This window comes from Myotis myotis, unplaced genomic scaffold, assembly GCF_014108235.1.
Source record: "Myotis myotis isolate mMyoMyo1 unplaced genomic scaffold, mMyoMyo1.p scaffold_m19_p_3, whole genome shotgun sequence".
NCBI classification, from domain to species: domain Eukaryota; kingdom Metazoa; phylum Chordata; class Mammalia; order Chiroptera; family Vespertilionidae; genus Myotis; species Myotis myotis.
In genome coordinates this window covers 164,539,865-164,567,696 of record NW_023416335.1, presented here as the reverse complement: position 1 = coordinate 164,567,696, position 27,832 = coordinate 164,539,865, and the positions used below count along the sequence as shown (strand labels likewise).

Here is a 27,832-nt window from a genome sequence, read left to right as displayed (position 1 = left end):
GCCCCAGCCAGGACGGCGGCCCTTCCCTCCCCAGCCCCGAGACCTCGCGAGAGCACACGGCCACCGGTTATGGCTCAGACTTCCCGGCCTCAGAACGGCCGCCCCCTTCCTCCCCTCGCCCTGCACCCCGCGCTCCGCTCTCGGATTGGCTGACGGAGCCGCGACGAGCTGGAAAGTGGTTCGACAACTAGTCCTATCTTTAGTCCCGCCCACGAAGCCTGCGGATTGGACGGCTGAGCCTGGCGTCACGCGCCTCCTAGAGCGCGGACGAGCCAATCAGGAGCTCGGCGTATTTTACAAACTGGAGAAGGAGCTGCCCCAGAAGCCAAGTCAGGGAAAAAGCGAAGAAGAGGGGGAGACCCTGAGGGGTTCCGGGGAAGGTGTGGCGCGGGGATCTTGGAGGTTTGTAAGGAGGAGAGGCAGCTCGGGGTCCTGGGGCGAAAGAATAGGCTCAGGGTGTCTGGAAGTGGCACCCAGAAGAGCAGGCCTTGCAGGCGCCGGGTCTTCTGGGCGCAGGTGAAGTATCAGGGGTGTGAGCACCGCATCTATGCCCCATGCTGGCTGACCTTTGATTCCTCGTCCTGCCTTCTTCCCCATCTCAGTTGTAGCCGTCATGACCACCTCCCAAACCAAGAAGGACCCTCTCCTCCGGGGTGTATCTCCCACCCCGAGCAAGATTCCGGTTCGCTCAAAGAGACGCCCGCCTCTCCCCACACTCAAGCCCAGCGACTTGGACCGGGAGAACCAGGATCCAAAGGTAAGAGGGGCTTGGTGAAGACAGTAGCTACAAGGAGGCAGCACACACCAGCAATGCACCCCAACGCTGAATTTTTTTGTCCTTCCCTCGCCCAGAGTTTGGAGAAGTTCAGTACTCAACGTCCCCTTGTTGACTCAGCAGGCCCCAGGCCAAAAGCCTCACATCAAACACAAAAATCAGAGAGATTGGTGGGGAGCACTCTGCTTCGGAAACCATTGGAGGAGCTCAGGCCTAGCCCTAAGGAACAAAGTGTGGGGCCTGGGCCCCCTCCCCAGAAAGGTACTTGTTGGGAACTAGAACACAGTCTCCTGGTGGGGAGACTGAGATGGGGATGGTGGAGTTTGGGGGCTTTGCACTGCTCCAGTCTCCTGCTGACTATAGAGTCCTTCCTGGTCCCTGCTCCTGGAAAGCTCTTTGCTCTCAGAAACCCTCTCCTTCCTTCAGAAAAATGTCATCTCTTCTAAAGCCTTTTCCAGCTCTCCAGTCACAATCAATTGCTCTGTGTCCTAATACTTTGCTATACTCTGTTATAACATGTCCGTACTTGGTTTAAGGGGAGGAGAGAGAAACATCGATTTGTTGTCCCACTTATTTATGCACTCGTTGGTTGATTCTTGTCAGCGCCCAGACTGGGGATAGAACCTGAACCTTGGTGTATCAGGATGACACTAACCAACTGAGCTACCCAGCCAGTGCACACAGCCATAATTTGGCTTGAGTCTGTTACCTCTCTATAGTTTGATGATAGTTTTTTGAGGATGGGCTTTGTCTTATTCATCTCGGGGCCCCAGGGCCTAGAATAGTGTCTTACATAAAGTTCTGTGAGCATTTGGTGAGTTGAGTCCTATTATATGAGTCTCTGGCTTACTGTTGCACCTCAAGGTGGCTACACTAGGGTACCTGGCCCCTCTTAGCTTTCCCATGTCACTTTCCTTCTCTTCCTTTACAGAGATTCCAGGGGCCATAGAGTTTGTGGCTGACCCTGAGGCCCTGGCTACCATCCTGTCAGGTGAGGGGGTGAAGAGCTGTCGCCTGGGGCGCCAGCCCAGTCTGGCTCAGAGAGTACTGGTTCGAGGGAGCCAGGGAGGCACCATCCGGAGGGGCCAGGTAATGAGACAGAATATGATGAGATCAGGCTGGGGTGGACTAAGGAGGGACTCCTGAGCTGATAGCCTCTTTTGGCATCCCAGGGTACCCGCGCCTCTACATATTTGGCTCCCAGGACCCCCCAACACCGACTAGACCCAGCCAGAGCTTCCTGCTTTTCGAGATTAGAGGGACCAGGACCCCGCAGCTGGACCCTGTGCACCCAGAAGCTAGAGGCTGTGGTGAGTGCCTTTGGGGGGCTGATACTCAGTGTTTCTGGGAGCTCCTTGCAGGGGACATAGCTGGCCTTGTGAGAGAAGGTATCTCATGATGGCCCTAAGGGGGTCTGTGGAGGCAGATGGGGTTGGTGGTGAAGCCTGAAGGTTTGGGGCTCACCTCTGACTCTGCTTTTTTTTTTCTTTTGCTTTTATGGGTCAGATTCCACCTTCAGGACCTTCCTTTTACCCCTCTGCTCGCCCCAGCTTCCAGGAGCTAAGAAGAGAGACAGGTGGCAGCAGCCGGTGAGAAGGAGGAGGTCATTTGGAAAAGAATGATCTAATGCTCCATCCAGGGGTCCCTCAGAGCTAGGGTCTTCCAGTAGCTTTAGGACTTCCCACCAACCCAGGAGGGGAAAAGGGAGGGTGGGCCTGTGACTGCCCAGGTGAGCCCTTGGAATAGGATTCAGGCCTTGTTAGCCAGGCTTCACTAGGACATCAGTTTCTTCAGGTTGTGGGGGTGGAAAGGTACAAAAATGAGAGGTGCTGTCTCTTTTATTTAGTGGCTAAAGCACAGACTGTGGCAATAAATGGAATCTAGTTTTGATTCCTGACTCTTAGCAAACTTGCTAGTTATGCAAGCTTGCCTTAATCTCCACGCTTCAATTTCTTTGTCTGTCAAGTGAGGATAATGTTTGTGCCATCATTAGAGGTTGTGGTGAGAATTAAATGAGCTGATGTTTGTAAGGCAGTTAGCACAGTGCCCAGCTCATACTTGACACTCAGTGACTTCTAGCTGCTGCCCTTATTGTCATCAGGACTGCAGTGAGCCAGGCCTCGGGATTCCACCTGGAGACCCCAGTCCAGCCTGGTGAGTGTGTTTGGCCATGGGGAGAGAACAGGGGCAAGTGGGCTGTCTGCAGTGGGGATCAAGAGGAAAAAGCTCAGTGGGCTGGGGGAAAGGGGCAAGGCCAGATCAGAAGGAGCTGGAGAGGAAGAGACCTTCTTGATAGGCCAGAGGTTGGCACAGTTGCACTTTCATCAAAGGATGTGGTCCCTACCCTCTCCCTGCCACTTCCTACAAGAATTGCCTTCCACTCACTATTTTACCTTCAGCTCCTAAGAGCCATTAGCACATCCTGAGCCCACTCACGGTATTCAGATTAATAAGTGATTACTGAGGTATTAGATGGATCTCCACCCTTGATGGGGCAGTGGGGGCTGTCAAACTGACATACCCTCTTTTGAGGTTGCACAGCCCTGTGCCAAACTTTGGTAGGTGTTCCAGATACTACAGAAATTTTCTGTCTCCTAGCTTCTTCTCTCACGGAAGGAGAACGTGAAGTAGTCACTCACTCAGATGAAGGAGGAAGGGGCCCTCCTGGTCTGGCCCAGTGGGTTCCATTAAGAGAAAGCCGGGAGCTAACCCACACCAAGGTGAGATGGGACCCTTCTGGGATAAGGGAAGTGGGGCAGGGAGATACCTGGGGAAATTCCCCAGCAGCGGCCAACACTGAGGATTGTGGGTATAGCCAGGTAGTCCTGGGCTTTAGATGTTAATTGGATCTGGGTTTGCTCCTGATGAGCCCATGCCCTCTCCAGAGAGGGACTGGCCTCTGTTTACCAGGTGTCTGGGGCCTGGAGGTGGGAGGTCACAGTCTGGTATATATTTGTATCACCATCAGATCAGTGCTGCGAGATCTGACACTTGTCAGCCAAAGCATTCATTCATTCATTCACTCCACAGTATGTATTGAGAAGCTACTGTGTTAAGCACTGTTCTAGGTTCTGGATATACAGTAGCAAATAAGTTCACATTCTAGAAGGGGGAGGCAAAAAGTAAACACATTGTAAAATATATAGTATGTCAGATGGCGATAAGTTCTCTGTCATAAATAAATAAGGCACGGAAGTGGAAGTGGGGAGGAGGTATTGCAAATGCAAATTGACTAATCAGGGGGATCTTATTGAGAAGATGACATTTAAGTGAAGACCAGAAGGAGCTGAGGGAATAAGCCATCCAGATATCTGGGGGAAGAACATGCCAGGAGAACTGCAGATGCAAAGGCGCTGAGGAGGAAATATGCCTGGTTTGTTTAGGGATCAGCGAAAAGGAGACCAGCAAGTCTGAAGTGAATAAGGAGAATGACAGGAAGTGAGGTTAGACTCAGAGCAATTGCAGGATTGGACTGGGGAAGGATTTACAAACCAGTGTAAGACCTTGGATTTTACTTGGAACGAGTGGAAAGCTATGGGGAGAGGGAATGAACAAGGGAGCAACATGATTTGATTAAGTCTTAAAAGAATCAACGCTGGCTGCTGTATTGAGAACAAGACAAAGAAGGAGGGATCACTCTTCCACCTTGTTCCTCTCCACAGGACAGCCCTGACTGCCACCTGATGCCCTCCCCTGGCCCTGTGCTGCCACCATCCATCCCCCGTCCATCCCCCTTTGGATTGGCTAAGCGTGTTCCCTCCCCTGGCTCCTCAGCTCCGGTTTGTGTCCACAGCTCCTCGGGGCTGGGCAAGGGCAGAACAGTCTGGCTGGGATCCCTGCTAGGTCTAGGTTTTTCATTGCTCAGCTAACTCCATCTCTCCCCAGCCCTCATATTCAGTGTTGCGGCGTCTTGCCATTCGCCCCAAAACCCAGTTCACACCCATCCCATCGGCCCCCAAAGCTCAGCAGGTAAGAGAGGGCAGGGAGGTAGCTGGTATAGGAAGGGAATGGATGGGTATAGGAAGAGTTATTACATCTCACTTCTATCCCAGGCTCAATGTTTGAGTGGCCTCTCTCCTCAGTCTTGCCCTGAAGAGCCTGCCCTGCCCTGGGTAAGTGCCCAAAGCCTTTCCATGCTGAAATCCCTCACTCTGTCCTGTTGGCCTGAGGTCCAGCAGTTTGTGGCAGGTGGGCTCTCTGGAAAAGCTGCCTAACTCTCCAAGTCTCCCTGCTTCTCTGCTGTCCCTCCTAATCTTAGTCTAGGGCAGTGGTTGGCAAACTCATTAGTCAACAGAGCCAAATATCAACAGTACAACAATTGAAACTTCTTTTGAGAGCCAAATTTTTTAAACTTAAACTATATAGGTAGGTACATTGTTATTAACTTACTTAGGATACTCCTAAGGCTTAGGAAGAGCCACACTCAAGGGGCCAAAGAGCCGCATGTGGCTTGCGAGCTGCTGTTTGCTGACCACGGGTCTAGGGCAGTGGTTCTCAACCTTGGCAGCACATTAGAATCACCTGGGAATCTTTTTAAAATCCTGATTTCTGGGCCTCATCCTCCTGAAATTCTGTTTCTTTGTTACTAATGTTGTGGCCCCACCCCATTACAAAGAAACAGAATTTCCGGAGGATGAGGCCCAGAAATCAGGATTTTAAAAAGATTCCCAGGTGATTCTAATGTGCAGCCAAGGTTGAGAACCACTCGTCTAGGGCCTCTCAATTAGAAACCTGACCCCTTCTTCATGAGGGTGGGACTCAGGCGGGTCTTCCCGTCCCAGCCAGACTTCCTCACATGGCCCCTCTCTCTTCCCATGTGGCAGGAGCAGATTGCAGTCCGGCTGTTTGACCAGGAGAATTGTAAAAGGTTACAGGAGGGGTCTGGGAAACCACCTATTGCAACTCCTCATGGACCCCATCCTAGCAGGACCCCCAACCTCCAAGAGCTGAAGATGCAGGTGGGTCTTTGTGGGCAACCGCTTTGATGCCAAATGGGCAGAGACAGGACTGGGGTAGGGAGAAATGGGAGGCGAAAGGGGTTGTGGGAATAGGACAGTGTGGGTAGAGACTTGAACCCTCATCTTGACATCACACTGGGGTATTCTCTCCCACACACAGCGCATCAGTATCCTGAAGCAGCTTTTGCAACAGGAAGTAGAGGGGCTGGCAGAGAGCAAGTGTGCCCCTCTTAGTGGAGGCTCCTCTCTGGATATGGTTGAACTTCGGTCCCTGCTGGCAGAGATTCCTAGAATTCTGAATGCCCCAGTGCAGAATTCTGGGGCTCTCCGCCTTCCTGAACTGTTACAGCACTCTGGACTGCCAAAGCCCTGCTTTCCAGAGGAGTGTGGGGAACCACAGCTCTGCCCTGGAGCAGAGCCTGAGGCAGCTCGGCCCTGCCCTCCGGCAGAGCCAGGGCCCCCAGAGCCCTGCCATAGGAGGGAGCCTGAGATACCAGAGCCTACCACCCAGAAGCAGCCTGAGGTATCTGAGGCCTGCCCTCCCGTAGAGCCTGGATCCGTTCAGGCCTGCTCCCAGGGGCAGGCTGGACTTCCAGAGCCCTCCCCTCGGGCAGAGCCTGAGGCTTCAGAGGCCTGCTCTCTGGAACCTAGGAGTACAGAGCCTAGTCCACAGTCCTGCTGCGGTCAGTGGGCTCCAGCGACCACCAGTGTGATCTTCTCCTCTCAACGCCCACTTTGTGCCAGCCCCACTATCCGCTCACTCCAGTCTCTGAGGCCCCCAGCAGGCCAGGCAGGTAAGTAGTTGGTTGGAAGGGGCTGTGAACAAAGGAGGTCCTCATCTCACTGGGAGCAGGACCTCTGCCCTGTACCCGGTGATGCCAGGCTTGCTTTCTTCCACCTACCTTGCCCAGCCTGGCTTGCCTTCAGGAAGATGGGAGGAGCTGGGCCTCCAGTCCTGTGCTCCTAATTGGTTTGCCTCTTGGTGGGGGATCGAGAGAGGGCAATATAAGGTAAGAGTATAGAACTCCAGAGCCCACCCTGAACTCTGGCCCATGGACCCCCAGGCCCCAGCAGTCTGGCTCCTCGAACCCTGGCACTGAGGCAGCGCCTCAAAGCATGTCTGACCGCCATCCACTGCTTCCACGAGGCGCGCCTGGATGATGAGTGTGCCTTCTACACCAGCCGAGCCCCTCCCTCAGGCCCCTCTCGTGTCTGCACCAATCCTGTGGCCAAGTTATTGGACTGGCAGGACGCCCTGGTGAGCCTCCCCATGCACAGCCAAGCTGTACCTACACAGCAAGCCTGTGGGAAGTAGGAAGCAGAGCAAAGGGGCCGACCTTGGCTCCTTTATAAAGATTATTGGGGAAGCGTTGGCTCACTTCAAGGATGGCTGGGCTATGACAAGGTCTTTCTCTTTCTCCAGTGTTTTATTCCAATTGGTTCTGCAGCCCCTCCGGACTCTCCGACATGAGGCACCCACTTCCACCCGTTCCTGCCCTGTCTTGATCCTTCCTTTTAGCCCTTATTTATTGTTGGTCCACCCTATGGGATTGGGAGTCGGGGAGTCGACACCCTTTTATCCTTCAATAAAGTTTCTAAAGTGTCTGAATATCTTTCCCTCTGGTCTGACCTGGGCCAGCTACTGCTGTTGCTCTCCAGTTGCCCACGTGGTGGCAGTGTCCTCCAGCTTAGAGCCAGCTCCGGACTCTCAGGATCCCAGGGCTCCCTCACCTTAGATCTGTCCTGAAGGGAAGAAATCATCCCACTCTTGTTCACCCCACCCACTCAGCAAGCTCCGTGACTGTGGGGCCAACACTCATTGTCCCCTTTGGTCACCTGCTCTTCTCCCTGGTTCTTAAGATCAGTGCACTTCCAGGAGCCGTCAGCAACTTCTTCATCCCCTAGAGACCCTCTTAGAACTCTCCCTGCATCAGGCAGAACACTGAACACTAGACCTATATCCTTGGAACCTTGTTGGTGTCACTCTGGTTGGTGACTCCCTACAGTGTAAGGCTGGAAGCTCTCCTGAAGCTCATACCGCTCCCCTCCCCGCTTCCCACATCACAGCAGAAGCCCTGGGCTACTCCCCTCCTCCAGAGGCAGGCTTGCAGGGAAGAACTAAGCTTTTGCCTCAGGCAGGGTGGGTGGGAGTCCTTGAGAGGAGTGTGGGTAAGGGTCAGCCTTCTGTCCCCACTCTGTGCACCAGTTAAGAGGCACACACACTCTCTAATGTCACTTTATTGGAAGAGGCAACAGCAGCCCAGATGGAGGTGAAATGGGGACTGTACAGAACGGATTTTAAATGCTAGGAAAGAATTCACTGGTTCCTCCAGTTCACAAGAAGGCTGCCAAGGCAGGAGCCTGGAGCCTGAAAAATGGGGATGGCAAGAGGTTTCACGACAGAGGACAGTGCCTACGCCAGTCCTAACATCTCCCACCTAGATGGACTCCTATCTCTGTTCTCCCTCCTACAACGCCAGGTCTGGCTAGTGAGACCATCCCCAGCTCCCAGCGGGAGAGAGGGCCAGTCCCCAGCTCCCAGCAGGAGAGAGGGCCACCGCCTCCTCGTTCTCAGACCCGCTTTCACAGGATGTGGGTGGTCCGCTCCCAGCCACTAATTCTGGAAGCACTGAGAGTCTGCCCAGTAAGGCCTCCTCCGGGAGCAGGCTGGTCCACCCCACAGCCAGGGTCTCAAAGGATGGGGTGGCACCTTGGGTGGGGCCAACTGAAAGTGGGTGAGGAGGGAAGAGAAGATAAAGGGCAAGCGAGGGGGGTGGAGGATGGGGCCGGCTCAGTCTGGGTAGATGATGAAGCCAGAGAAAGTGCTGTACTTGTTGGTGTTCCCGCCATGCACCTTCCCGCCGTCCAGCTTGATGAAGACTTCATCGCCCACATCCAGGTGCAGGATGACGCTGTTGCTGGCGTAGTCATAGTTCTGGTCTGCGTCCTGGGCAATGGCGCTGGCCCGGACCTACCGAGAGAGAACAGAACAACCCCCTCACTCCCTGTGCGGAGCTGGGGTGGTGAGAGGGGTCGGGCGGAGTAAGTGCAGCTGGGCCTGTGTAAGTAGCTGGCTGCAGGGGCTGGGATGGACAAGGAGAGGCCAAGAGATCTCGGAGCTTCTCAGGCACTAGTCTCACTAGCTATGTGACTCTGGCAAGTCTCACACCTTCTCTGGTCCTCAATTTGAGCTGTAAGGTGGAGGTAATAATAGAGCCTACCCTAAATTAGTTACTACATGTGAAGTGTATTAGAACAGTGTTTTGCACATAGAAAATGCTGTAAGGCCTTGCTATTATTATCATTTAAGAAATAAAATTTTAAAAAAATAAAAAGAAATAAAATTAGCCTGTAATTTCTAGGGTAATTTCTAAGATTCTGAACCCCCTCTGGCCTCCTAAACTTGCATTCCTATCCCCAAGTGTTAGGACACAGGTGTGTCCATGCATATCAAGGCTGAGGGCTTTAAATGGGAAGGTGCAGTGATGCATGCGTGCCTTGGGGTGCCCACTTCCCTCCTAGTTCCCTCTAGCGCACCCAGAGGGGTCGCCTTCTTCCCCAACAGGTAGCCCTTCCTCCTCTCTGGTCTCGCTGCCGCTGCCTCCTGCTGCCAGCCCCGCCCCCGCAACCCCCCTCTTCCTGTCCCGCAGGGGCTGGTTATTAACTCATTAATTATTCATCATTATTCTAATCACTATTTACTGTCCTCAGGGCCCGCAGCGCCCGCCCGTGCAGTGCAATTCTGAGTGGGAGCCACGCAGCCCCGGCCCCCTCGGAAACCGGCACACTCTATACACACTGCCTCCCCCTCCCCCCTCACAGACATCCCCGCCGCAGAGACCGCACACCTCCTCAATGCCACATACAAATAGACGTGCTCTTTGTTCACACCTTTGCACCAGCCCAAGCACCCAAAGACACACTTGGATCAATACACACTCACTTGCACACACAATCTATCTCATACAGACAGACACACAGACACTCGCACTCCCTCTCCCTGGGTTCCTGGGGCGGCCCTGCTGCGAGGAGACCCCAGTGCAGTGCCTGCGGGCCTTGCAGCAGGAGAGCGCTGTGGCCCAGCAGGAGGGAGTTTCCCCAGCCAGGATGAGCAGGCCCTATGCAGCACAGCACCCGCAACACCACCCAATCCCAGCGTGTGGGGGGAGGGGGCATTCCGAGGTCACCGCTAAGTCTCAACCTTATGCCCTGCTGGTTGCATGGCCCAGGCACCTAACCCAACCCTACGCCTGAGGCCCTCACTATTGCTGTGTGTCTGGGTCCTCGAGCTAAGCCACGGCAGCAGTGACTCTGGTTCTGACCACAGGGACAGGGAGCAGCAGAACCTGGAGGCCAGAGGTTGCCAGGGAGGATGTGTGGCCTACCGGACCAGGCCCCCCTTCTCTGCTTTGCCTTTCCTCCTCCAAACCCGTCCTTTGCCTTTTTTCCATCTCCAAATCCGTTCCTTCAAGCTGCCTGGCTGGTCCCTTGGTGAATATACCAGTTCTCACCTCTGCCTACTGACTCGGTATTAGCTGAGTGTAAGGCCACTCTAGAATTGGCCCTAGGCCCTGGGACTAGCAATAGCGCTGATGGTGACTGAGCCAGTATTTTCCTTCTTTTTTACCTTTCCCTTAAAAAATCCAGGCTGAACGCCCCACATGGGAACACCTGCCGACTGTGCACTGCCTGCGACCTGGCAGCCTGGCATTCCTGGGTTCAGTGAGGCTGTTTGGAGAAGGGGATGGGCTGTGTGATGAGTGCAGGGAAATTTAAGAAAGCTACCTGGCGAATCGGGGGTGGGGGGGTCGGGGGGGGGGAGGGGCATCTCACCTGTCCGTTCTTCATCAGGTCTGCCCACATGCTGGTCCCGTCGCCGCCGCGCATGAGCACATGGTAAGCGAAGAAGTAGACGCCCGGCATGGGGCAGGTGAACTTGCCGCTGGCCGCCTCGTAAGCGTTGCCCACGTTAGTCACCACGTCGTCGAAGCGCAGCACCTCGTAACCCTCGTGCGGCCGCCGCAGACCCGCATAGAAGGCAATGCGAGGCACGTAGCCGGCAGGGGGCGCCACCCCGCCGGGGCCGGGGCCAGGAGGGCCCGGGGGACCTGGCCTGCCCGGCTCTCCCGGTGGCCCTCTGGGACCCGGTGGTCCCGGGGGCCCTCGAAGACCTGCCCTTCCCCGCCGGCCCGCCTCTCCCTTGGAGCCCGGCGGGAAGGGGGGCACGGAGACAGGCGCGCCGTCGGGTCCCGGGCCTCGAGGCCCATGCGGGTCGCATACCATGCGACAGCGACCTAGCATCTCGTAGTGCGCTGGCCCGCGGGAGCTGTGCACCAGCAGAGGAATAGCCACCAGCAGCAGCAGCACCATGGCCACCCCGACGGCCGCGCCCGCCACCCGCTTGCGGCGGCTCAGACGCGACGCAGCCAGGGCCAGCAGATCCTCCTCACTCTTGGGCGCAATGGCGTCGGAGGCTCGGGGCTCTCCGAGGGCCCCCGAACCGGTGGCCCGGCTCGCGCCTGGGTCAGGACCCCCCCTGACGGCTGCGCCCGGTCCCCCCGCCCCTGCGGGCTCCCGCCTCAGCGGCGCGGTTCCCCAAACCTTCCGTCAAGGCGAAGGTCCCGCGTGGGTTGGGCCAGGGGCAGCTCCCGACGGTTCGGCGCCTGTGGTCCTCTATTAACCTCCTGTGCAGCCTATCGTCCCCGGGAGCCTGACATCTGCGGCTTCTCGGACGGCTGGCTTCTTACAGATCTAGGATTCGTGCTCTCTGGACAGCTTCTTTCTCCAGGATGGCGGAGCCTAGGTCCCCAGCTACCCAGACGGATTTCTCCTGGCCGGAGCGGGGACTGTTCTCCGCGCTCTGGACGTCCCGGGCTCTGCGCTGGGGTGGCACCCACCGGACGCGACCTCCTCCTAGGTTTTCGCTCTACCTCTTGGCGAGCACTGACCCGCCTTCCTACCCCAGCCGCGCCCCCAGCCCCTGCTGGAGCTTCGGCCCCGCGCGTCTCTCCTGGTAACGTGCTCCCTGTCTGCGTCCCTCACCTTCCTCTCCTCCCTCCCCAGGCGGCAGTGACTGTGGTGTGAGCAGCCTCGCGCCGGGAGCCGCTATAAGCGGCCCGGGGCGGAGCGACCCCTGGCGCCCAGAGCGGGAAGCGCGGGGGCGGGGCCGGCAGCGGCCCCCTCCCGCGGACCCCCGCCTCACGGTTGATGCCCGGCTCTGGGCGATTCTGCATGGGTTCATGTTCCCACCTATCCTTACTTCCACCCTCTACCCCGAGTTGGGTATTCCCGGAGCCCAGAGGAAGCCAGAAAATAGCGATGGGATAAAAAGGGGTCGAGATACACAAGATACACATAGAGAAAAGACAGGTGGATTCCTGAGCTAAAAAGAGCCACCCCCCCCCCGAAAAATTAAAATAAAATATAACAAGCAAACAAACGAGCCAAAAGGGTGGGGAGAAAAGAAATTCACCACCCCCTGCCCCTCAGTACCCATAACCAAATATCATATGGTAAAGGGTTCAACGGTACATTTTGTCTTGAACTAGAAAAGGCAAATCTCCAGCCACCGTACCCTCGACCCCCCAGCACTGGGGAGCACAGAGCCCAAGAGAATGAGGAAGCAGGAGAGAGTGAGAAAACAGAGGAGCCTGTGGAAGCCAGCAGCAAACCGACAGGAAAGCAGGGGGAGCGACAGGAATCAAAGAGACAGAAAGCCAGATAGAGACGCAGAGACAGAGACAAAGCTTGGAAAAGAGACTAACTGACAGCCCCAGAGGGGGAGAGGGAGAGACAGAGACGGCGAGAGAGAGGGGGAGACGGGAGCCCAGACAGGTTGACAGATCGAGAGAGAAATGTAAATGGTGCGCCGCAGAGAGACACCCAGGTCCGTGTTTGGACTCCAATGTGACATATCAACTGTGGGAAGACGCGGGGGCGGGGCGGTTCTTCAGCAGAGTGGTAGGCTCTGGGCCTGTGCATTGTGACCGTGCGCTGGCAGGTGTGGACGTGGATGTGGCCATGGGACCCTGGCCTTGTGTGTCCCTGGGTGAGTGGGGTTGTGGATTGTCTTGTCCTGGTGTGTGTATTGTGAGGGCTATTCGAAGAGAGGTTTTGTATTTGTCTTCCTCTTAGTCCTTAAATGTGGGACCCTATGAATGCCATTTCTCCTATCTCGGGGGAGTGGAGTCCACTGGGGAAAAGAGTCAGCAGGCGGCTCTTGTCCCTTTCCCATACCCAGCCTCGCCTCGTTCCAGCCCTGCCCTAGTCCCAGATTTTTGTCCAGCCCTAGGATCTCTGCCACCTTCCCTCCCCCTTCCTCATAGGTCTGTAGTTAGAAAGACAGAGAAGTTGATAGAAACCCCACATAATGAATGTTTGGAGGAGGGGTTTGAAGTTGGTTTTATAAATTAACATAACCAAAATGCAGATTAACTTCAGGACAGCCTCCCGTGAGAGATGACTGTGTCTGGCACTCCTGTGACCAAGAGGGAACACAAGCTTTGATAGTTCCCTCTCTGTGAGGGGTCAGAGTCCAGAGAAAAAGCGAATGGCTGCATTCCTCCTTAGGGCCTGGCCCTTCTGGGGGAAATTACTTGCTTACAGGGACCCCGGGGGCCAGAGGCATGGAGAAGAGGCTCTAGGACTGGCAGAGTGGGGATGTTTGAAGACCCTGAAGGTGGACAGCTGCAAAGGACTTCTTAGAGACTAGGATAGGCCGGGGCTGTCATGTATAGGAAAATGATGTGTACAATGGAGGGCACAAAGCACACCAGGGCATGATTATTGGGTGAAGGTGATTTCCTCATTTCTTCTTTACTGTACCCCTTTCCTGCCTCTTCCAGCCCATGATGGTTCAGGGAGAAAGAGGTTGCTGAGGGTGGGCCTGTGCGGAGGAAGGCCCCTACATGCTTGAGAAGGTTGGGAGAGAAAGAATTGGCAGTCAGTGGGGGAGGGGCCTCCTCCTCCAACCATAAATACAAATTTTATTCAAGGTCTTTGTCGCCATTTGTCTTCCTGGGGGTGGGGGGGAGGCTGAGGGCCATGTCGGGGCCGTGCATGTCTAATTCCAGATCTGCTCCCCTAGGCTGGATGATGGATGGGTCAGCGAGAAGAGAGCAGGTCAGGGCTCACATCAGCCTCTCCTGCCTGATCCTCAAGCCCCATCATCGACCCCAGGTCCAGCCACTCCTCTCCTTTCTCCTCCCCACTCCCTCCACTCACCTGAGGCAATCTTTGCTCAGCCCTGCTCCCTATCCCACTCTCCAACTCACAAAGACCCTTTTTTTTGAGCCCCTCACCTCAGCCTTCTTCTCTGGAGCTTCCCTTCTCCGCCTATCCCCAGCCCAGGCTATGAGCTGCGTTGACCGGCAGGCTGCAGGCAGCAGCGGTGTGTGTGGTGGTGGTGGTGGTGGTGGGGGGGGGGGGGAGCAGGCTTGGCTCACAGGGAGCTGAGGGGCCAGCTCCATGAATTTATTCATGTTCTGTTGCTCTTTCCCCAGGCTCTGGAATGAAGCTGCCAGCTTACTAGGTCCTTATTTCTTCCCCTGCAGCTGTCACAAGGAGGGATCTGGGTAGGGTCAAGGCCAGTGCTCCTGAGGCCAAAAGCCAAGTGTCTGGGTTCAAGAGGAAATTCTGGGGCCCAAGCTGGGACCTGGGATTATTTCCCCAAAGCTCTTGGGGAACCAAACTCGGAGGCCCCAGGGCAGTGATATGGTTGGGAAGGGGAGGTAAGCAGAGAAGGTTGTGCTACCGGACATAGAAGGAGCAGTGGAGGCGGGGACAAGGCTGATGGGGGAGAAGAGGAGAGGGGAAAACTTTAAGGAGTTCCCTAGGCTCCCCTCTATAAAAGCACAGTCTAGCTCTAGCCTGAATCTTGCCTTAACCTCCACCCCAACTCTGCACTAATCCTGACCCTAATCCCAAATTATACACTTGACTCCTGTATAGTCCTAATATGAATCCTAACTCCATATCCTCATCGTAAATGGAGCCCCTCCCCACTGGTCCTCTCCTGGAACCCAGGGGTCTCTCAAGAATTTTCCCCAGGGCTTACAGTCAGGTGTGCCTCAGAGTTCTGAGGACCAGACTTTTGATTAGCATGTGATTAGCATATTATTTGCATGTAATATGTGCCTTCTACTCTGCAGAAGTTTTCATGTTAAAATTTTATGAAGTCTAGCAGAAAGGTCCTGGCTTCTTGAAGGTTCTCTCTTTTTGTTCCTTTTCCCACACTCCTTATCACTGATCCCAATGCCCTCAAGGGGAAGAAAGGGGGTGAGGAGATGAGCAATAAAGGGCTCATGGGAGGGAAGAGTCTGGCAGGGTAATCTGCTCTTGTCATTGCAGTGTAACCTCCACAAGCCTCAGTTTCCTTATCTGTAAGAAGAGAGGAACCAGCTGGCTGATGCTACATTAAGATCTAAGGAAGCACTCCCCCCCCCCCCTTGCACTCTTTCCTTTCCCACCTTTTAGAGGTCATTCATGATGTGGTTCTCCTCCCTCCCCACCCCATACACACATTCTGGCTTTCAGCTCCCACACCTAAGATGACACAGGATTGGAAGCAGCTTGAGCTGCCGGGCACCAGACCCTTGATATGAAGAGAAAGGAACATTGCCCATCTGACAGCATAGAAAGGGAAATAACATTCCTGGGCGTTTCCTGTGTGTTAGGGCTTTTACATGCAAGATCTCACTGCATGTGAGATCCTCCCAGCATGCTGAGAGGTGAATATATTGTCTCCATTTTACAGACGAGGAAACTGGGGTCCAGAAAGGAGAAATGGCTTGTCCTAGATAGCCCTGTAAGTGGCAGCACTGAAAGGAGTTCTAATCTCCTGGCTTCCTTCCCAGTGCCCCAGAGAAGAGGAAAGGCAGTGGAAGGGTGAGAGAAGCAGGAGGGAGTAGGGAGCGAGATCTGAACTCCTGTTAAAGGGGAGACCTGTATGTGAACCCAGCAGGCTAGGTACTTGGCTCAGCGTAGTCCCCATCTCCAACTACCAGCGCTATGGAGACTGACTGACACCCAATGGGTGTTCAATTTCTAGCTAACAGATGTCAGTGTACGTTGGCTGCGGAAAAGAGCTGTTCGGAGGGAGAAGAATATGAAGCCAGCCTGAGGAAAATGTGCTCAAGAGGTGAAAGGGAGCAGGGCAGGCCAAGAGGACTAAGGCCCGCTCTCCCTCTCCCACCTCCAGTGGGAAAACAGTCACGGCCCTAAGAGCATGCACGCACTTTGCCCCCTTGCACAGAGGATGGCAAGGCCTCAGCCACCGGGGAAGGGCAAGTGCACCGCAGGGCCTAGGCCTCCCCTCATCTGCCGCAGGAGCCCCTGGAACCGCAGCTCCGTGCAGACTTGGGTTCAAAGAACCTCGCCAGCGCCCAGAGGGCAGAGGACGGGCTCCTGGCTCCATGGGGATCGGGTGGATGTTGCTTCTAAGGTGTCTGTCAGGCCACAGCTTCCGCAGCCCTTGACCCCTGGCCAGGTGCAGCTCCTCACCCTAACCTTCCTCGCCGCCTCCTTTTGCGACCCCCTCGTCCCCACCGTGCTCCTGCCCCAGCCTCCAGTTAATGAGATGTGGCGAGAGGCTGCACAGACAGCTGTCAGACCCCTCAATTCTCCGCCGGGATATTGGATCCCGCGCTGGGAGACCGACAGGTGAGCAGAGGAGGGGTTGTGGGGGCCGAGGGAGGGGTGCTGGCTGGTGCGGGGGGGCCGGAACCCAGGAGACAGCGCCATGTTCACAGCCCCCAGGGTTCGGCTGAGCGTCGTCGGCCCTAGGATGCTCTTTCTGCCTTTTTCCTCTTCTCCAACAAACAGGAGACTTAAGGAGCCCCACACCCAGAGCGCCCGGCCCCGGGTCGATCCGCGACACCTGGTCCTGCACCCCAGGCCAGCCTGGCTCGCGCGGGTGTCGCGCGCAGCGGCTCAGATTCGGCGGGCGCGGCCCGGTGCGTCCTCCCACCTCCCTCCCTCCCTCCCTTCTTGCTCCCCCTCCTCCCCGCGCTCCCTCCCCGGCGGCCGCGGCCTTTATTAGGGATTCCGTGGCTGTCGGTCCCACCATCCATCCTGTCCGCCGGCAATTAGGCGGCCAGACAAAGAGCAGCTTCGGATGGATGAGGGTCCCGGCGGATCGGAAATGTGAAGGGTCAGCGCTGCCGCCCGCGGCGCACCCCGCTCCCGGCTCTGCATAATCTCCGACCGCCGTCACTCAGCCGGCCGCCGGGGGAGCTCCGGGCCGGGCTGGGGAGCGGGCGGGGCTGGGGCTGCAGCCTAGGCGCTCAGGGCAGGGCGAGGGCGGACCTGCAACAGGGCGCGTCCTGCGGGAGAACGCAGGGCTGAGTGCGACTGGGCGCACCTGGAGGAGAGAGGGCAGGACATGGCCCCGGGGGCTCCCTGAGGGCGGGCAGGGGAATGGCTGCCTGGGGGCTCCCGTAAGGAAGCGGGGACTCAACCTGCAGAGACTAGAGGCTGGTGGCCCAGATACCCACGGCTGGGAATCTGGGGGCCCGAAGGCCTAAGGTCGGTCTTCGGTCTGTATAAATGGAACTGTGTCTAGGACGAGCTCCCTTAGGGAAACGGAGGGTCTGCGGCCCGGTGCGCCTCTATCGGAACGGAATGATACTACGCTTCTATCCCCCATCTCTTAAGTGAAATTCAACCCTTCCGCCCCAATAGAACCCAGAGGAAGTTGAAGGAGTCGGGTTTTTACTGCGGATTCTTTGGAGCTAGCTTCCAGCTGACAAATCAACATTTCAATCTGACAATTAGTGGTCGAGATGCGGGGAGAGGGGCTCTGGCTGCCAGGACCGTTTAACCCTCCCTGCGAGCGGCAGAGAGGTGGGCGGTGCTGGCAGTGATGAACGACTCCAAGGGGGCCCGGGGCCCCGAGCGCGCATTCATTACTCTTCTGACAGGCGGGCGGCGGGCCTGGCGGGCCGCGAGTGGACGTGCGGGGAAGAGGCCTGTGGCAGGAGGGAGCGTAAGGGAGGCGTTTAACACCCCCCCCTCCTGGTCAGCTCCCGGTTCTTCGCCTCGACCTTGGTACTTGACTTACTTATGCGTGGCCTCTCAGCTGTTGGGGCCGGCCCTGGCTGCAGAATTTGGAGAGCAGGGACAGGGACCTCAGCCCTCTTCAGGTTAGGCGATTTCAGATCTGAGATGCCAAGAAAGGGTGTGGACAGGCCTTAGGGCTAGAAGCTTTTGTCTGACCTGGGAGGAACTGTGCGGTTTTGCGTGTCTATGCACACAGAGGTGGTGTGTGACAGGCATTGATGGCTGTGGATCACGCGTGGGGGGCAGTGATTGTGTGTGTTAGTGTTAGGGAAGTGTCGGCCTGATTTTGTCAGCGAGCTTCGAATGTCTGAGGATGAGCTGCAGCCGCTCCTTGCTGTCTGTGCCCCTCCCCACCACCACTTGCTGTCAGCTCTCTGTCTTCAGTTCTGTAGGAAATGGCAGTGTGCATGGTGACAGCTGAGGGGTGCTTCTGGGGTTGGGAAGATAGATGTTACCTGTGAGAATGCTGGTCTGGACAACTGCTCCCTTCCCCCCCTCCACCCCAAACATCATCCTTTGCTCAAGCTTCCTGAAAGTAGTGGACATTTATCCCCCAAAGTCTGGAGACCCAGCTGCTGAGGAAGTGGTTACTACCAGGTTTCTATAGTCCACACACCGTCTCCATCACACATACAGTCTCTAATATAAGATATGATCGCAACCCTCTGGCTTCCCCAGGCCTGTGGTGAGCAGAGAGGAGGAGCTGGATCTCAGGAAGGGAAGAGGCAGACCATCGGACCTCCAAGACAGCCTACCTCTTCGGGGCCTGGGCTATTGGTCCCTGGAATTCTGACCTTGGATCTCTGGTCCAGTTGACACCTTGGGAGGATAATGCTAATCATATTCTAATTTCTATCCCTAATTACTCTATTCACCGGACTTTGTCTCCACTCTCCTACCCACTCTCAAACTCACCAAAAGGTTGATCTTTCTCCCCAGCTCTGAATCTCCCTGGTCTCCAGGGCAGAGATTTTGGGTGATTCTCAATCTCCGTTTGTTCAGTGTATCTTCCAGCCACCTTCCCTTTGCCTTGCTCTTCCTTATGTCAAGGGTATCTCTTGGACCTTCTGTATCTTTGTTCCTGCAGCCCTTCTCCTTGTGTCGGCATGTCTTGACATTTTTAAAAAATGTTTTTATTAATTTTTAGAGAGATTGATTTTTAGAGAGAGAGAAAGGGAGAGGGATAGAGAGATAGAAACACCAGTGAGATGAGAAACATCATTGTTCGGCTGCCTCCTACAAGCCCCCTACTGGGGAATGAGCCTGCAACCTGTCATGTGCCCTGACCTCTTGGCTCCTGGGTCGAGGCTCAACTGCTGAGCCAGACTGGCTGGGCTGCCTGTCTTCACATTTAGGGATCTTTTCCAGATTTCTCTCCCTACAATTTGGGGTATCTGTGTTCCCCTGGGGCTTCTCCCTCTGGGAATATCCTAGGACAACAGTGAGGCCTCATTGGAATGGAGAGAGGGAGTAGGACTTCCTTCCTACTCCCATCCAGTGGCTATTGCAACCCAAAATGGGCAGGCAGTGTCAGGGCCAAGGCCAGGTCGCTTCTCATTCAGGGCACAGGCGCCTGGTCGATGCCCCGCGGTCCGCCCCCCTCCCAACTGCCCTTCTCCAGGCCCTCGCCCCCTCCGCCCTCCTGGAAAAGGCAAATTTGACATTTTTAAATCCCGAGCCTTAGAGGGATCGATGCGGCCCGGGGGCCCCACCCGGGGTCGATATTCCTGATTGGGAAGCGGCCTCAGCGCGGAGCGGGTGTAAATCATGCGAACTGGGAGAGGGAGCTCCGGGATGCAACCGCGTCCCAGGCACGTGGAGGCAGACAGGGTCCCGGCCTTGAGGAGGGGGGGGACCCCAGGCAATGGAAGGACAGTCTTAAATACCCGGACACCAGCCCGCCCAGAGCCCCCCTCCTCCCCTGCCCAGCTCTGCCGACTCTGCGGGCCGGCTCCGGTTTCGCTTCAGCGGCCGCTACCCTCCGTTGCCCCTGGAGCCGCCAGGGAGGCCGGTGCCGGAGCCAGCCATGCGGCGGCTCCTCCGTGGACGCTCCCGCGGGGCCTGGGCTTCGGCGGCTGTCACGAAGCCGACAGGCCGGCCGGGCCGGGAAGGGGTGGGTGTCGGGGAGAGTCGTTGGAGGTGGTGGGGGCGGAGGGGGGGGAGGCTGGCGCGCTCTGGCTCACCGTGGGCGCGCAACAGATATTTGTGGAACTGAGGGACAGCAAAGTGACGTGGGGCGCGGAGCCCAGCGGGCAGGGAGTGGGAGTCCAGCCATTCGGAGGGGCTGAGCTGGGACAGGTGGCTCCCTCCCTGCGACGGGGGGGGGGGGGGGGATAGTGAACAACAAAAAAGAATGGAGTGAGTAGGGAGGTTTAGGCCCCAACCTACAGCCGCCTCCACCGCCCCTGCCCCTCAATCCGAGAAGAAGTTCCCAGTCGGGGAAACTGAGGCAGCGCGGCTGAGAAAGACCAGGAAGGTTAAACGCGGGGTCAGCGACGGGCAGCAGCCAGAGTCCAGCGTGGGCCCCTGAAGGCACCTGCCTGCGCCGGGCCGTCTGGGTGAAGACGCCTCCACACCCCCAGGGCAGCTCAGACCCTCGCTTCCACCGCAGCTGTTCGGGTCCCCCCACTCCCCACCCCGCGCCAGTTTATAGAACAACAATTTGGGGAAAACAATCCGGGCCGAGTGACGGCCCCGTAATTGTGACAAAGTGAGTGCGGGCGACTGGAGAGAGCGCTAGGGCGGGAGCGCGGCGGGCCGAGGGGAGGCTGCAGCGCCGCCCGCCCGCCCCGCCGCCCTCTCGTTCGCATTCCGGTCACCTCCCATCCCTCTCCTTGACTCCGATCCAATTCTTCTTCTCCCGGCCCCTGTCGCCTCCCTCCGCTTGTTCCTCCATCGCTCTTCCCTTTCCTCTCGGTAACAGCTCTTCTCCCGCCCCCGCCCCGCTGCAGGCCCTGCCCGGTGCGCCTTTTCCTCTCTCACTTCTCCCATCTCTTCCGCCCTCCACTCGTTTCTCCATCTTTTCTTTGCGCTCGGGTCGCCCTGGGGCCCCTGGCTCACACCACACAATCTGCTTCGTTCCCTCCCCAGTCCCAGCTTCCCGAGCTCGAGCCCTGAGCCTCCTCTCATAGAGGCCAGCACAGCCGCGCACTCCGGGGTTCCTTCGCAGCCCGGTGGGCCCCGGCAGCCTGCCTCTGCGCCCCTCTCACCGCCCCCCCCCCCCCCCGCGCCCCGCCGCCTTCTCCGCCCCTTTCTCTGCGCCCGAAGCTAGTTTGTTTGTGCAGCCGCGGAGATGTTTGCCCAGCTTAGCGCGCCGCCGCGCAGCGCGGGCCCAATTAAGTCTCATTCATTATTCAGCGCCCGGGTCAGCCCCCACCCCCAGCTGGCGGCTCCCGAGTGGCTTTGGGGCCCCGCCCAGCCCATCCCCAAGTCAAGGCTGGGAGACCTTGGAGAGCCGAGCTTCTCCTGTGCAGAGGAGGAAACAGTCCCAGAAGCCAAGGTCACATAGCAGAACCAGGATGGGGCCCAGGCTGCTAAAACCAAGGCATCCTTCATCCCAGCTCAACCACAGCATCCAGGCGGGAGGAAGGCCGTGCTCGCCTGCTGGGACGCCCCTCACCCCTTATCCCTTTTTGCTCCTGGCTCTCCCTTTCGCCGTAGCTGCCGGCATACAGGCGGCTTGGGCTCCTGCTTGATCGAGAGGCTCCTCAGGCCTCAGGCTCAGGCCTAGATGTAGTGACCCCTGACTGATACGCCTGGAACGGGGCAGTGAGGCAAACTCGTGTGTGTGTGTGTGTGTGTGTGTGTGTGTGTGTGTGTGTGTGTGTGCGCGCGCGCTGGGGGGTCCCTCTCTGCAGCCTGTCTGTGGGTGTCTCTGCCGTAGAGGCACTGGAAGTGGAGCCATCCAAGGCAGTCTTGAAGGACAAGTAGAGAGAGAGGAGAGTGCAGCCTGAAGTGAGGGGGAAGTCACTTTCCCATTTGTGGGGTGGAAAGGGGCGACCAAGGACCTATTTTTGAATTTTTAGGGACTGCTCTGGGCTGTTTCTCCCGGGCACCTGCACAAGGTGTCAGGGGACCCGCGGGGCCCTTTCGTACGCGGCAGCGCCATCTGGCGGCCGCGGCCGCGGTGCTTCGGTGCCGCGGTGCTGGAGCGCCTGGCCTGGACCCGGCACTCGCCCGCTGCTTGGAGCCGGGGGAGGCTGGATTCGACCAGAAAACCTTAAATCGACTTTACCCGAGAGGGCGGGCGAGAGGAGCGCGAGGTGATCCAGAGGCAGCCGGGCAGGGCCTCGGGGAGGAGCCTGGCCCCAATGACCCGACTTCCGTGACACAGCAAACACAGAAAGACAAAGTCCATTTGGATGGAAGTGGGAGCGGAGTGAAGGGCCATTTTGACTCTATGGTCCAAGGAAATGACTGGTCTGATGCGCGTGGCAGCCGGGGTGCCCAGGTACGGCCGTTCATGCGGGATTAGCAGGGACTGGCTGGTGGTCTGAGTCCCACTCTAAGTAGAGGGGAAGGGAGAGACTAGCAGGCACACTTGGGCATCTTGTTGTATATTCTGGGGATTCATGGCTGCTTTGGAGAGACTTTTCAAGTCGGCCCTGGCAGGAGGTGATTGAATTGTGGGGCACCAGCGTTCAGGTCAAAATGTAATTTCCCAGAGCTGTTTAAGGGGAGGGAATTGAGGACTTTTTTCATGTTTGACTTGTGGGAAGATTTCTTGGCCTGGAGAGAGTTGGAAGGCTGGAGAAGGGCTAAAACCTTGGGTCAGTGTCTGAGGGCAGCCATAGTCCGAGTTGGATTGGGGGACAGGAACTTTCAAAATGTGCAGGAACTTTAGAAGGGCCTTCTATTCACACTTATTCCCTCCACTCCCCATTGAGTCATTCCCAGGTGAGTGGTCCCAGGGGAGGTCTAAAATGTAAGCTTATGCCTTAACCGGTTTGGCTCAGTGGATAGAGCATCGGCCTGCGGACTGAAAGGTCCCAGGTTCGATTCCGGCTAAGGGCATGTACCCTGGTTGCCCGCACATCCCCAGTAGGAGGTGTGCAGGAGGCAGCTGATTGATGTTTCTCTCTCATCGATGTTTCTAACTCTCTATCTCTCTCCCTTCCTCTCTGTAAAAAAAATCAATAAAATATATTTAAAATAAAATAAAATGTAAGCTTATGATTTTTTGTACCTGTTCTGAGTTCTCAGTTACTCAGCTGAAAGCATTTATTTTGTTTTTGGTGTTGTTGTTTTTTTAAAATATATGTTTATTGATTTCAGAGAGAAAGGGAGAGGGAGAGAGAAATAGAACATCAATGATGATAGAGAATCACTGATTGGCTGACTCTTGCACACCCCCTACTGAGGGTCAAGCGGGCAACCCAGGCATTTGCCCTTGACCTGAATCGAACCTGGGACCCTTCAGTCCGCAGTCTGACGCTCTATCCACTGAGCCAAACCATCTAGGGCTACTGAAAGCATTGAAAACATTTTTCTCTCCTAAATTTGGAGTCGCTGTGGTTGTTAAAAAACAGACATGAGGTGCTAGACCCAAGGGCATGGAAGAATCAACATTTCAGGGACACTCAGGAAACTCTGGACTCTATTATTGGAAGAACAAATGGTTACTGTGTTGGGACATGGATGTGGTCTTAAAGCTGCTTTTTTTTTTTTTTTCTATCTTCTAGGGTCTAAGGATAACTCTGTGGCTATGGTGGCCATGATTCTCACAGCGGACTACAGATTTCTGCACTCTGAGCAAAGTCAGGTGCCACTGGAGTTGTTCTGAGACACTTTCCCTAAAGGATGGCCAAGGGGCTCCTGACGACCTATGTCCTCTGGGCTGTAGGGGGCCCTGCTGGGCTCCACCACTTGTACCTGGGCAGGGACAGCCATGCGCTGCTCTGGATGCTTACCCTGGGGGGGGGTGGGCTGGGCTGGCTCTGGGAGTTCTGGAAGCTCCCAAGCTTTGTAGCTCAGGCCAACAGAGCCCAAGGACAGAGGCAGAGTTCAGGAGGCGGGACACCCCCTGTGAGTCCCATTCGTTTTGCCGCCCAGATGATAGTGGGCATCTATTTTGGCCTTGTGGCTCTCATTAGCCTTTCCTTCATGGCCAGCTTCTATATTGTGGGCCTCCCACTGGCAGTTGGCTTAGGAGTCTTGCTGGTGGCTGCTGTTGGCAACCAGACCTCAGACTTTAAGAACACTCTAGGGGCAGCATTTCTCACTTCCCCTATCTTCTATGGCCGCCCCATAGCTATTCTGCCCATCAGCTTGGTGGCCAGCATCACAGCCCAGAAGCATCGCCGCTACAAAGCTTCCAATGTGTCAGAGACACTCAGTGTGCGGCTCTACCGCCTGGGCTTAGCTTACCTGGCGTTCACCGGCCCGCTGGCATACAGCGCCCTCTGCAACACAGCCGCCACCCTCAGCTATGTGGCAGAGACCCTGGACTCCTTCTTGAGTTGGTTCAGCTTCTTCCCCCTCCTTGGCCGCCTCATGGAGTCTGTCCTCCTTCTGCCTTACCGTGCCTGGAGGCTGCTGGTGGGGGATCGTGGCTTCAGCAGCAGCTACTTCCAGGAGTGGGAGAAGCTCTATGAGTTTGTTCGCAGTTTTCAGGATGAGAAGCGTCAGTTGGCTTACCAGGTAAGGCTTTCTTCCCGTCTGGGAGTTAGGCTAAGCCTGATTGGAGCTGGTGCCCCTTGTTTTCATGTCTGCTGCGTCAGGCCGGGAGGGTGTCCTGGTTTCTTGGGGTGTGAAGTGCCGAGGCTCTAATAGTGAGTGGGGGGAAACATGTGTATTTTATTTACTGTTCATTGAGGTATAACATATATAAAGTTTACTAACTTTATGTATATACCTATGTAACCACCACTCAGATCAAGGAATGGAATATTCCAACCCTAAGAATGTTCCCTCCCAAGCTATACTCCTTTCCTTGGAAGTAACCTCTATTCTGACTTCTGTTACCATAGTTTATTTTTGCCCATTCTTGAACTTCGTATAAGTGGATCATTCAGTATGTACTCTTTTGTGTCTGCTTTCATTCAACATTATGTCTGTGAGATTTATTCATACAGTTGCACACAATTGTAAAATGCTTGTTTTCTTGTTAAATAGTATCCCATTATATGAACATACCAGAATTTATGTACCCACTCTATTGTTGATGAACATTTGGGTTCCAGGAGGGGACTGTTCTGAATAAAGCTGCTATGAACATTCTTGCACATGTCTTTGGTGGACACACATGATTATTTCTTTTGCGAGGAAGAGATCCTGTCAGGGGTGTGAAGTTCTAGGTTGGAAAATGGGCAGCTGTGATTAAAGGCAAATTTTGATTCTTTTTTTTTTAAATATATTTTATTGATTTCTTACAGAGAGGAAGGGAGAGAGATAGAGAGTTAGAAACATCGATGAGAGAGAAACATCGATCAGCTGCCTCCTGCACATTCCCTGGGGATGTGCCCGCAACCCAGGTACATGCCCTTGACCGGAATCGAACCTGGGACCTTTCAGTCTGCAGGCCGACGCTCTATCCACTGAGCCAAACCGGTTTCGGCCAAATTTTGGTTCTTGCCATGAGATCCAGAGCTGGAATTCTAATGTGAGGCTCTAGGCCTTTTTCATGTCAAGTAGGAGCCGATCCCAGAGATATCACAGCCTGATTTAAGAAGGAAGCAGAGAAAGGCCCAGGTATTCTGACAACTTATGGGATTCTAATTTGTCAGCTTCTGTTTCCCTAAGGTTTTGGGTCTCTTAGAAGGGGCAACAAATGAAGAAATACATCAGAGATATCGGGAGCTAGTGAAGATCTGGCACCCTGACCACAACCCGCACCAGACAGAAGAGGCTCAGAGGCACTTCCTGGAGATCCAGGCTGCGTATGAAGCCCTGAGTCCACCCAGGAAACTCAGGGGATTCTAGAGGTGAGAAGAACATTTCCCTTTGAGGATGGACTCTTCCTGGTGGAGCTGGGCCGTTTGTCCCAGCTTGTCTTTGTCTACAAGGGGCACCCAACAGCATTAAAGAAACTGCTTGTAGTGGAGACTGAGAAAACCTTAAATAGGTGAGAAAGCTATTGTGGTGGAAGAATGTATTTATGTATTGAATTTCTGAGTTCTTGGCTGTTGTATTCCTATTTTTCTTAAAACCATATAGTGAAATGAAAAACATTATGAAATCAATAAAATATCTTTTAGAGAATATGCCACCTTATCCCACTCTTGGTAACATTGATGAGTGAGGGAGGAAGGTTATTTAACTTCTTTTTTTATGTGCAAAGCACTGGATTAGGAGATTGAAGGAAAAATATGAAGGTTTAATATTTCACAAGTTACCCTGTGACAAAAGAGATTTGATCAATTCTGTGGATTACTAAGGGGTAAAACTGATGTTAAATTTTAAGATTTCAGGAAAACATTTTAATTCCATTTATAGAACTTTCTAGGAGGTCACTTCCCCCAAGAAGGAACAAGCTGCTGTGGAGTAGGGGGTAGGCCCCCCCTTACAGACTCCTCTGCTTGGAGGAGTATTGTGGAGAGCCCTCAAACTTCACATGGTGGTTGGGCTGGCTGACCTCCGGTCTTCCCTGAACTTGGGGTGTGATTCTGAGCTACAACACCTTGCTCCCGGGGAGTTTACAATCTGGTTGAGGACAGCACAGATACACAGATATCAAAGTTCATCTCATTCAGTGTTTTGAACTAAGTGTCACAAGAGGTGTAAATAGAGTTCATTGGGATAGTGGAGAAGGGGTAGATGGCATTGTTGTACGAGCACTTATGGAAGAATTCATGATTTTATATCTCATATGACTTTATGGGGACTTTGGGGAAACTCTAGGGAACCAGCATCTCGAGCATCTGAAAGGAGCCTTACTGAATTCCTGAGTTACTAGCCAAGTGTGGAAGAAACAGTCCAGGATGCAGAGGAAGACTGGGACCAGGTGCAGGATATGAAAAATTATATACTTTTACTCCAGCGTTCTTGTTCTTTCTTATGTGTGGTTATCTTTTATACTTTTTTCCCTTTTTTTCTGGAAGTTAACTCTGAGCAGTATATATATTTAAAAAGTAGAATTATTTTGGCTACTATTCTCTATAAAGAATAATAATCCTATCTAATAAAAGAGAAACATGGTAATTAGCGTATGACCGCTACCCTTCCCATTGGCTAATCAGGGCAATATGCAAATTAACTGCCAGCCAAGATGGCGGCCGGCAGCCAGGCAGCTTAAAGCGAACATGAGGCTTGCTTGCTTCAGTGACGGAGGACTCCAATGTTCCCCGCCTGCCGCTGCCGGCCTCTGAGCTGCAACTCTAAGCAACTATGTTACAAATATAGAAGCTAAACAAAACCCCAGAAACCTGCTTTAGTCCGCAGGGCTTCAGCCAGCAGGATCGCAACATTGTTTCAAATACAGAAGGTAAACAAAGGCCAGAAACCTGCTTTCAGCAGTGGAGGCCTAAGAGCTGGAGCCAAGCCTCAAAGCTAAAGCTGGCCCAGAATAAAAAAAAAAGAAAAAAAGGAGCAGTTGGGAGCTTCAGTCACCCGCCAGCCTGAAAACAGCCCTCATCCCTTCACCCAGACTGGCCAGGCACCCCAGTGGGGACCCCCACCCTGAAGGGTGTGTGACCAGCTGCAAACAGCCATCATCCCCTCACCCAGACTGGCCAGGCACCCCAGTGGGGACCCCCACCCTGATCCAGGACACCCTTCAGGGCAAACCAGCCGGCCCCACCTGTGCACCAGGCCTCTATCCTATATAGTAAAAGAGTAATATGCCTCCGAGCACCGGGATCAGTGTGACAGGGGGCAGCGCCCAAACCCCCGATCGCCCTGCGGCTCTGTGTGTGACAGGGGGCAGGGCCACAACCCCCTGATCGGCCTTGCTCTGTGTGTGACGGGGTAGAGCCATAACCTCCCCATTGGCCCTGCCCTGAGTGTGACAGTGGAAGCAACCCAACCCCCTGATCGGTCCTGCTCTGTGCGTGACAGGGGGGAGCTCCCCAACCCCCTGATTGGCCCTGCTCTGTGCGTGACAGGG

General features: G+C 55.2%; 3 protein-coding genes across 5 annotated transcripts; 2 read left to right on the top strand and 1 right to left on the bottom strand.

The window, feature by feature from the left end:
- Positions 1–270: 270 nt before the first annotated feature.
- On the top strand, positions 271–7,333 carry LOC118651728 (trophinin associated protein). The gene is made up of 15 exons (XM_036301198.1): positions 271–402; positions 603–757; positions 853–1,036; positions 1,707–1,864; positions 1,948–2,085; positions 2,282–2,364; positions 2,877–2,929; positions 3,374–3,495; positions 4,438–4,554; positions 4,661–4,744; positions 4,828–4,887; positions 5,599–5,733; positions 5,894–6,527; positions 6,798–6,991; positions 7,157–7,333. Exons 2-15 carry the CDS (start codon positions 614–616, stop codon positions 7,202–7,204), a joined length of 2,154 nt encoding a protein of 717 aa, XP_036157091.1. The 5' UTR covers positions 271–402; positions 603–613; the 3' UTR covers positions 7,205–7,333.
- A 1,191-nt stretch (positions 7,334–8,524) lies between these two features.
- C1QL4 (complement C1q like 4) lies at positions 8,525–11,115 on the bottom strand. Its single transcript, XM_036296502.1, has 2 exons — positions 10,567–11,115; positions 8,525–8,704 (listed from the first exon to the last, which is right to left on the bottom strand). Exons 1-2 carry the CDS (start codon positions 11,101–11,103, stop codon positions 8,525–8,527), a joined length of 717 nt encoding a protein of 238 aa, XP_036152395.1. The 5' UTR covers positions 11,104–11,115.
- An 11,015-nt stretch (positions 11,116–22,130) lies between these two features.
- On the top strand, positions 22,131–26,940 carry DNAJC22 (DnaJ heat shock protein family (Hsp40) member C22). 3 transcript variants are annotated; one of them, XM_036299736.1, is made up of 4 exons: positions 22,131–22,240; positions 23,472–24,429; positions 25,531–25,712; positions 26,629–26,940. In XM_036299736.1, exons 2-3 carry the CDS (start codon positions 23,590–23,592, stop codon positions 25,708–25,710), a joined length of 1,020 nt encoding a protein of 339 aa, XP_036155629.1. In that variant the 5' UTR covers positions 22,131–22,240; positions 23,472–23,589; the 3' UTR covers positions 25,711–25,712; positions 26,629–26,940. The 3 variants fall into 3 exon arrangements, with proteins under 3 accessions (XP_036155629.1, XP_036155628.1, XP_036155630.1); XM_036299735.1 differs by lacking the exon at positions 26,629–26,940 and having other exon boundaries at positions 25,531–26,016; XM_036299737.1 differs by lacking the exon at positions 26,629–26,940 and having other exon boundaries at positions 25,515–25,623.
- Positions 26,941–27,832: the final 892 nt, after the last annotated feature.

Coding starts and splice junctions, on each gene's coding strand:
- C1QL4 (XM_036296502.1), bottom strand. CDS start 11,103: ATGGTGCTGCTGCTGCTGGTGGCTATTCCTCTGCTGGTGCACAGCTCC. Junction 8,705..10,566: donor ACCTGATGAAGAACGGACAG/GTGAGATGCCCC, acceptor CTCTCTCGGTAG/GTCCGGGCCAGCGCCATTGC.
- LOC118651728 (XM_036301198.1), top strand. CDS start 614: ATGACCACCTCCCAAACCAAGAAGGACCCTCTCCTCCGGGGTGTATCT. Junction 1,037..1,706: donor TGGGCCCCCTCCCCAGAAAG/GTACTTGTTGGG, acceptor CTTCCTTTACAG/AGATTCCAGGGGCCATAGAG. Junction 6,528..6,797: donor GCCCCCAGCAGGCCAGGCAG/GTAAGTAGTTGG, acceptor ATGGACCCCCAG/GCCCCAGCAGTCTGGCTCCT.
- DNAJC22 (XM_036299736.1), top strand. CDS start 23,590: ATGGCCAAGGGGCTCCTGACGACCTATGTCCTCTGGGCTGTAGGGGGC. Junction 24,430..25,530: donor AGCGTCAGTTGGCTTACCAG/GTAAGGCTTTCT, acceptor TGTTTCCCTAAG/GTTTTGGGTCTCTTAGAAGG.